Here is a 9711-nt window from a genome sequence, read left to right as displayed (position 1 = left end):
TAACTCGCTCACTGTCACACATTCCCACACAAAACAGAGACCACCGAAAGAAGACATCTTCACATAACATAAAAAACAAGCAAACTTTAATTATAACCTTAATTTTTAAAATGAACAAGCACCCCTCCCCCCAAACACTCCGATAAACAAATTCAATCTTATTTACAGCATAGATGATTCAGATATACAGTTTTATCAATGAACAAATCACACTGGTTACTAAGCAACAACTGGTTTTATGCAGTACTTTGAACTACTCTTCAAATGCACTCCATAGTGATATTTGGTTATGAAATGCTACCAAACTCCACTACATAAGCCAGTGAATTTCTTCTAGCTCAGGCAGTGGAGCTGTTCTAAAGGTGCGGTCACATTAGCGAAATTTCACGGGGATTCAAGATCCACGGGGAAAAGATCAGTGGCATCGCATTAAACCTGCATAAGGAAATCTATCACCCTCATGCGAAATTCCTGATCATGTGGATTCCTACTGAAATGACGAGAAATAGAAAAAAACAAAAAACAAATGCTGAACAGTAAATTTCACCTGGCGAAACTGTCGATATCCAGTCATTTTAAAGGAATCTGTACAACAGGACTTTAGCACAAAGGCAAAAAGTTACAAACGCAGATTTTCACTCTTGTTCAAGTTTGGTCACTCAAATTCACGGCACTGACCAACAGATTTTGCAGGTAAAATCAGTTCATTGTCAATAGAGTAATGCCTGAAACCACTTTCACTTTCAAACCAAGCAGCTTTCTGTTGGTCAACATGGTAAGACTACACATGCAAAATCTGTGCACTTTTTTGCCTTCACAAAAAACACCCCGTCACTCAGATTCCTTTTGTAAAGGCTGGATTTTGCTCAGAAATGTTTTGCCAAGCAATGATAATTGTGATCGCCCTTATAACACATGTACCACATTTTAATGGGATCACACAAAACATTGCCATGCAAAATTAAGGGAACAGTTTGAAAAACTAATATATTGATATAACAAGGAATATTCCAGGTTAAATACGTTGAGCTCAATGGACAGCATCAGCGACATGCTGTTAATTAATCTTAGAAAGTAATGTAGCAAAAACAACAACACTTGCATCATAAGCCCCTTTCACACAGTAATACCAGTAAATTGCTGTAAAATTACTGGAACGACTTTACCGCTAAATACAAAAATGCACTGTTCACACAGGCAATGACATTCTGTTTTTACCGGTAAAGCACCATTCATACATCAGTTTCAAAATACCGGTAAATTCTGTGACATTAACCAGAAATGACGAGGGTTGTGCTTCCCGAAGTGAACTTTTTCGGTGATAGACTTGCGTGACAATGCGTCATGCAAAATTTCTGCTTGAATTTTCAACTTGCGCAGAAGACACGTTATTGCGTGTTCACTGCAATCGCATTGCCCAATTTGTGTCACTCGCATCACTCCAAGTGAATTTTGCATCTATTCCCTTCTTTGCATTGACTTTGTATGTAATCTACTCGCATGAATAATCAAACTCATGTTTGGCGTGAACACACCATTATGCTGTGTGCACACCAAATGCGAAGCAAATATTCTCATCGCATTAATGCTCTAGATTGCTCACTGGATGTTTTTCATGTCACTCGTGTGAATAAAACCATTGTGTAATGCTTTCCTCCATTTTCTGATACAACCAGACGTGTCAATAAGTTATTCGCCGTTTGGCTTGCGCGACAACACGTCATGCACATTTTCCACTCCAGCTGAAATTTTTCAACTTGCGTGGAAAACACTAGAAATCGCATGTTCACAGCAACTGCGTCACCCAGTTTGCATCATTCACGTCTTTGCATTGACTTTTTATGTAATCTACTCGCGCAAATATTTAAACTCACATTTGGTGTGAACACACCATTATGCTGTGTACACACCAAATGCGAAGCGAATGTTCTCATCGCATTATCATTCTAGATAACTCACTGGATGTTTTTTGTATCACTCCTGTGAATAAAACCCATCGCATAATGCTTTACTCCATTTTCTAATACAACCAGATGTGTCAAGTTCTTTGCTGATTGGCTTGCGCAACAACGCGTCATGCGAATTTTCCGCTCAAGCTGAAGTTTTTCAACTTGCACGAGAGATATGATATTGCGTTTGCAGCAATCACACTGCCCAATTTGTGTCTTTCACATCGCCCCATGTGAACTCCTGTTCATTCGCATCTTTGTATTGACTTTGTATGTATCTACTCGTGAGAATTATAAAACTCATGTTTGGTGTGAACACACCATTATGCTGTACGCACAACAAACGCAAAGCGAATATTTTCATCAGCTTTATCTCTCTAGATTAGTCGCAGGATGTTTTCCGTGTCACTCGTGAATACAATCATCGCGTAATACTTTCCTCCGTTTTCTGATACAACCAGACGTGTCAATAAGTTCTTTGCTGATTGGCTTGCGCGACAACCCGTCATGCGCATTTTCTGCTCCAGTTGAAATTTTTTAACTTGCACCCAATTTGTATTATTTGCGCCGTCCAGCGCAAATTTGCGTCTTTGCATTGACGTTGTATGTAATCTACTCGTGCAGATTATTAAACTATAAATGAGATGTTTGGTGTGAACACACCATTAGACACTGAACTACAGTGAGGAGTAAATACATCATCTGCATCAGAATGTTATTATCGGCCCATAGCCATTGAATTGTGAATTTAAATGGCTTTGGATTGGCTCTAAGTAGACGTCCTATTTCAGCACATTCTGAACTTGTTCATGCTCTTGTTCATAATCTCGTTCTTTGTTTGCACAGAGCACATTACCGGTAATGTTAATGTTAATGTTAATTTTAAAACTACCGGTAAATTTCCAGAACGAATTTAGCGGTATTTTGCCTTTTCACACATGATCTCTTAACAGTAATTTATCAGTAAAATCTGTATGTGTGAAAGGGGCTATACACTGTACAGGTGTGATCACATTCAGGAAATGGACCATTTTTTGGCAGAAAAATGTTTGCCTAATGGCCAAAAAAAACTGTGCTTTTCCACTGTCATTAGTGTAGCGATCTTAAAGCACAGTTCATACAGTAGTCACTTTCAAACCAAGCAGTTTTCTGTTGGTCAGTGTGGCAATTTCATGTGACTAACTTATGCAAAATCTGCATGAGGACCTTTTTAGACCTTGCACAAAATTCTCAATTGCACAGATTCCTACTGAAACAGCTTTTGGCTTGACAATGTGACAAACCCACATGACCAATTGGAACCAGTTGAGAAATCTGTCTGAAGAGATCTTTGAAGTTCATGATTGCTTGGATTCCTATTAAACTGACTTTAAACTATTTAAACACAACCCTGCTGAAAAAAAAAAAAAAAAAAAATCAACAGAAACAAACACAGAATTTGTAATGGTTTTACTGGGTATAATGGGAATTGTACTGTTTTAATGGAAACTGTAATGGTGCCTATTGGTTTCTACTGGTAATTGGTCACCTTTTACTGGTGGCTTGTTAAAACCACTTAACCGTAATGGAATATGTCTCAAAACACACTAGAGAAAAATCTTTTTAATGGATTTAATGGCTAAAAGTTGATAGTTTGTAATGTTTGTAATGGTATTTGTAGAGGAAATTTTCTGTGATGGTTTCTATTGTTTGTTTGTTTTTTCAGCATGCGAATGTGGGAGACAGAAAGCTCATGCGAATTTTGCTGCGTTCCAAAGTTCAAATTTGAATGCGACCTCTTTAGCTGAAGTAAAAGAAAGACTGAACTACTTTAAGTGGAATAGATTGCATTTTTTCCCATTTTAAATATGCTGAATTGTTTTTAAAAAAGATACAGAGTGTGACTCGTATTACAAATGTTGCAGTATCTGTACAAATTTCACAAGCTCAAAGTCTAGTGTGACAACAAGAGAACTTGTAACATCTATTTACCCTGGAATATTCCTCTGATTCTAAATTTTGTTGGATAAAAATGATTTAAATCAGACAAAACAGGTAAGCAACAACGCGGTGGAGCAACAAATACAAATAAATGTAACAGTATAAGTGCATTTTAAGAGCTTGGATGATTATGAGAGTATGAGGCAGCCTCTTGAATGACGAAGAACAATCATGTGGTTAGTCAGTTAAGGCTGTGCTTGAACTAGAAGAGATGTGGCAATCACCCACCCCACATTTACGACTAACAGCATGTTCTTGTCCACAGCTGAGGTGGCAAGACGACTCCTTACTGCTGAAATAGTGTCGGACTAGTCTCAGTTGTTCTTTAGTAAGGAATGATCACTCCTCAAACAATATTCTCTCATTTAATATCATTAAATTACTATAAATTGTACAATTCTATAGGTACAGTATATAAACAGTCAAAAAAAGTGCACTTGCAGAGGAAAAAAGAAAACAAAAAAAAGAAAACCCACAATTCACGTAGACAGTATTTAAAACACAGATCAAAACAGGTCTGTCTGTGGTGCATAATGATGATGTCACTGAGGGAACGGGGCACTGTGCCGCTCATCACCTCTAGATCTCCCTGTCATGGGTAACCAGAGCAAACAACGAACAAATCAACCCAAAATATGTACGACTAAACACCACAGCTACAGTGGAAGATGAATCATGTTGCAGTCTCGGAGTCGGAGCTGGTTGCTGCACGGAAATATTCTTCCATTCTAACAATATAACTTGCGGTGTACAGTTTTTATGTGAGTTAAACTCCAAAATAACAGGGTTGAATCTCAAAGAAATGCGTGGTTTCACCCCACAAAGAAATTTGCTATCATGATTTCTTTTTTTTTATGCATTGTGACATCTTATATCAGATAATTAAGCATTAAAATGATATTTGCATTACTATAATGTAATAAAAATGTTTTAAAATGAGCATAAATTATTTTAGAATTTATTTAACATTAATGACAGTTTGTGAGGAAAATGTGCTTCATTCAAGTCAAAATTAACTGTACTAAAACAGCCTTTATTTTTTTTTTTTAGGAAACATAATTTATTATTTAATTATTTCAAATTTAGGATGAAATATAACTTGAGTTCTTGAGTTTTAGTTCCAGAATTTTCAATTATTTTTGTAGGCAATTTTTTGGCATTCTGTAAAACACATTTTTAAACACCAATTGTGTATTATTTTATATTTCTAAATGTGTAAATAAGAACAAAATCAACAAGATTTGTTGTCCTTAATTTCAATAAACGTGAAGGTAGGAGGTCTGTGAAAGACGGGTGAGGTTAAGCTAGACGATAACCTCTAACCCAAGCCAGACTGAGATGGCGGTAAACATCTGATATGCACCAGATAGTGCTGACCGAGTGACAAGATCTGAACAGATGTTTCTTTTTCCCCTTCACCTCTTTTGTGCTTTCAAAAGCTCTATAAATGCATGACCAATGCAACAGTGTAAATATCTGAGTGTATAAGGGGTTTTAACAGCTGTATGTTCTCTAAGGAGATCAATATTTGGCTTTCTAGTCATTTTAGCAGGTTAAAAATGCAGCCTGTTGTAATAACTGACAAACTAACTTGCACAGAGCACTCAAATGCTTATGTGTCATTTTTAGGAATGTCAAAACACCAACAAAGTTCTGATATGTCACAATGTATAAAACGATTCAACAATATCTAATTTAAGACCTAGGAATGTTTGATCTACTGCTGTCGTTGAATGGCCTAGATGATGTGTCTAGATGATTGCTGTTTACTCTATAAGAAGGAACTGTGTGTGTAAGAATCACAGGAGAAGTTAAAAACACACGCACAGTTTCTCAGTCGGATCGTGATTCACCTCTACTGCCCGTGCCCCTCGCTAGGGGTCTCCCAGCCCAGCGCAAAGCAGTCAGGGAGATCTGTCCTAGGTGAACAGCTTTCTGAGGTCAGAGGTCAAAGGTTGCAGATGGACTTTATAAGAAATGATCCAGATGTGTCTGGGTGTGGAAGGGTCACATTTGGGAGAGGGGGTAAGGGCCGTGCATACCCAGAGACACCCGGAGCTGAAAGAAAAAGATAAAGAATGTTTAAAAAAAACGGTATTATTCATTTCAACAAAACTGAAAGTCAGTGTAAAGAAAATACAGAGCAAGGAGCTAAGGATTTTTTCTACTGGCCTGGTCGGGCCAGTGGTTCAAATGTTTACTGCCCTGCCACAAAAACAAACAAAAAAAACAAAACAATAGTTGCTGTTATCATTGTTGACTGGAGTAACCTCCTGAAAATTCATCTTAGCCATCACAGAAATAAATTTTAAAATATATTCAAATAGTAAACTTATTTTTACTTAACAATATTACTGTTTTTACAGTATTTGTGATCGAATAGATGTAGCCTCGGTGAGCGTAAGACACTTTTTTATAATACAATAATCCTTTTAACTGTAAAGTGGATGCACCTGAACACATAAATTGTTTAAATCATGTAAATATACTTTCAAAACAGTATGTAACATTATTTATGTAACATTTAACATTTATCCTGCTGCAATGTATTGCGCCATAGACATTAAAGTTACATTTTATTTTGATGGTCCCCTTCAAAAATTATGTTGACTATAAGTAACTTTGCAGCTACATTTCAACTAACTCTCATTAGAGTAGACTGTTAGGATAGAGTTTGAGTTGTTTGCAGTAATCCCACAATGCTTCTTTTAATCTTTCATAAGTAACCCTAATATAGCCCAGTCATATGAAAGTGCTGAACTGACCTGAGGGGGGAGGTTGTGTGTGTAGGGTCGGATGTCAGGTAGTGGTCAGGGTGTCCGGGCCCCTAACAGTTACACTGCTGCTTGACCTGTGCAGCAGAGCCCCGGGGCTGTCTGAGCTGCCGCAGGGACGCGTCGCCATACTGGATCCCAGAACCCATCCGCTCCGGATCCAACTCACCTGTATGAGCACATAGTGAACACAAAGCTTAGCTCTATAAAGCCTACTGTATCATATTTGATCAACAAATTTCACAGATCTTTAAATTATAAAAATTGTCTTGGCAGTGTGTTTTCTCATACCCGACTCAATCTTGTTGAGGATAGTACGGGCACATTTGAGAAAGGCTTCTTCTACGTTTTCCCCAGTTAAAGCACTCGTCTCCAAAAACATCAGCTCTGAGGGAGGAAAGAATAAGGCTAGCACATCAAAATCAATCATCTGCTAACACTGCAAATGTTTTTATGTTGTAAAGCTCCATATGGACACCTGTTATCAGGCTTTCTAAGCATCAGTTACATGAGGGTGCTATAGTGTGAAGAGCATCATCAGCAAGAACCAACTTATGGTCTTTAGCCGTGTCTACAGCACTCCTGTGACCAATACAGAAGCGCCGTAAATGAGCCGCTCATAAAAATCCCGCTGTTCTAACAACAGAGAAAAAGAAAAGTGTACTCTCTGCACGCATCTGTTTTGACAATTATTAATTATGAATACAACCAGATCTAGATATACGCCAAACAGGTGCCAGAAGCAAGAGAAAACTGATGTTGTGTCACACTGTTAGGCAGAAACAGCCAAAGGAAAGTCATTACAGACTGTAGTTACAAACGTGGCACGCCTAAAGAGCAGCTCTAACCGTTCTCCTGGGCAAAACGAGACGCCTCTAGGAAGGTGACCTCACGGTCCGCATCTAGATCCTTCTTATTCCCGCACAGGATGATGACGATGTTGGGGCTGGCCAGTGTCCGTGCGTCCGTCAGCCAGTTTGTCAGAGCATTGTAGGTCTCTCGACTAGAGTACAGAAATGAAGACAAAGTCAAATTAATTTGTATGTTGCTTTTCAAATCATGAAGAGCACGCACACTAAAAAGCCTGTCAAAAAGCGCCTGATTATTGGACTGTTATCTTTCATGTAAGATTGCGCTAATACTGTTAAAACACACAAGGTTTACATATAAACACAGCTGGTAATTTCTAAAGTGAAACTAACAGTCGAGAGAAGATATTTTAAGAATGTGGGTAACCAAACAGTTGCTGGTCCACAAAATAAATTTTATGATCAACAGCAAAAAGAAACTTATTCAGGTTTAAAACAACTTGAGAGTGAGTAAATGATAATTTTTATTTTTAGTGAACTATGCTTTTAAATGTTAATAAAACAACAAAACACAAAGAAAAAAAAAAAAATCACTCTCTGCTTGACTGAAGAATAATACAGTTGCTATAATAAGAATCAATGTATAATTTATACAGTTGTGTTTATAGTGTTTTATTTTTATATTTGTTTATTCAATTTATTGAATGTCACTGTTAAATACACCTACTGTACCTTAAAATGAACCCCCGTTTGTCTTATTTGTATTATTATGTGTACTTGCAAAGTGTATGCAGCCTTTCAAAAGTTTCAAAAGGATCAGTTTTGAGATTTTTCATGTTTTTAATTTTCTTATGCTCATTAAGGCAATGTTTATTTGATCAAAAATACAAAAATAATAATATTATTATTATGAAATAATATTGCAAAAATAAATTACATTTATTTTAGCATCATTTATCCAGTCTTCAGTGTCACATGATCCTTCAGAAATCATTCTAATATGCTGATTTATGTTTTAATAATGTTGGAAACTTTAAAGGTTTTTGCTGTGAATATAAAAATCTTTGTCATTATTTTTATATCTGTTACTAAAAAATAAGAACAAGGATACACTGCTGTTCAAAACTTTGGGATCAGTAAGAATTTTCATGTTTTTAAGGAGTTTCTTCTGCTCATCAAGGCTGCATTTATGTGATCAAAAATTCAGAAAATGTAATTTAAAAAATAATACACTACAGTAGTGTTGGGTCTTATCGTCAGCCTGCGTGATTGCAAATACATGATATTATTGTGCTTATGTTTTTAATTATTTATACATATTTAGTTTCATTGCGCGAAACCAGCTCCAGCATAAGGCTAAAAGCAGCCTAACATTATCAAATAACATCATCACTGATTAGTCTAGCCTATTCTAGTGCAAGTTTATGCATTTTAACAAAACACTCACGTTATAAGTGAAGCTATCTACACTATGATCAATAAACCAGATCAACCACACACTGTACACGTCTACGGCGCGTTACGGCTCCGACGCGGCAACCGGTGTAGATTGCGGCTTCGGCATGTGTTTCAACCCCCTGTACTGCACACGTCTGTGGCGCGTTACAGCTCTGAAGCAGCTACTCTAGTCAAAGCATGTGTTGTTGAAGCGGTTCTTCGCACTGCATTGCTAAAGTTAGGCTAATCCCCCACCTCGTCCCTTCCCTCCCTCCAACAATTCGAATTTCCGTGGGCGGGATTTAATTTGATGATATTCTAATGGACCGCGTTGTGACATCATTGCATGTGGAAAACAAACGTTGTAGTCCAAAGGATTTTTTTTTTAACTAAATATCTCCTTTTGGAGTGGACTTGAGATTTGTAACTTTGTAGATCTTTTTTATGCCCAGAGATACACACCACACACTGACTAAAATTCAAAAAGTGAAAAAGCATAATAGCACCCCTTTAACCAATAGCCTGTGTGACAACATTTTAAAAAGAAAATTCTTTCAGTGGTTTGCAAGTTACATTTAAATAAAAATGATGAGCACAAATATTTAACAAATATTCTACATAGATAAATCATCCAGAGCGATACCAGGAAATCAACCTTTTTTTATACGTGTTGACTTTGAAAGAATGGCTAATTGTGTTACTAATTTTCTGAGTCAATATTTACCCTGATTCCACTGTTTATAATCCATCCCAGAGAAACAG

The 9711-nt window shown here is 37.0% G+C and overlaps 1 protein-coding gene across 2 annotated transcripts in view; it reads right to left on the bottom strand.

The window, feature by feature from the left end:
* Positions 1-3345: 3345 nt before the first annotated feature.
* Positions 3346-9711, bottom strand: part of rab4b (RAB4B, member RAS oncogene family) — a 19815-nt gene continuing 13449 nt past the window's right edge. For both annotated transcript variants that reach the window (XM_051129706.1, XM_051129707.1), the window contains exons 5-8: positions 7552-7706; positions 6995-7090; positions 6695-6872; positions 3346-5987 (exon numbers count right to left, since the gene is read on the bottom strand). In XM_051129706.1, coding sequence (XP_050985663.1) covers positions 6757-6872; positions 6995-7090; positions 7552-7706 — 367 coding nt within the window. In that variant the 3' untranslated portion in view covers positions 3346-5987; positions 6695-6756. The remainder of the gene's footprint in view (positions 5988-6694; positions 6873-6994; positions 7091-7551; positions 7707-9711) is intronic.

The sequence above is a fragment of the Labeo rohita genome, chromosome 15 (genome assembly GCF_022985175.1).
Source record: "Labeo rohita strain BAU-BD-2019 chromosome 15, IGBB_LRoh.1.0, whole genome shotgun sequence".
NCBI lineage: Eukaryota > Metazoa > Chordata > Actinopteri > Cypriniformes > Cyprinidae > Labeo > Labeo rohita.
This window is presented reverse-complemented; position numbering and strand designations above follow the sequence as displayed.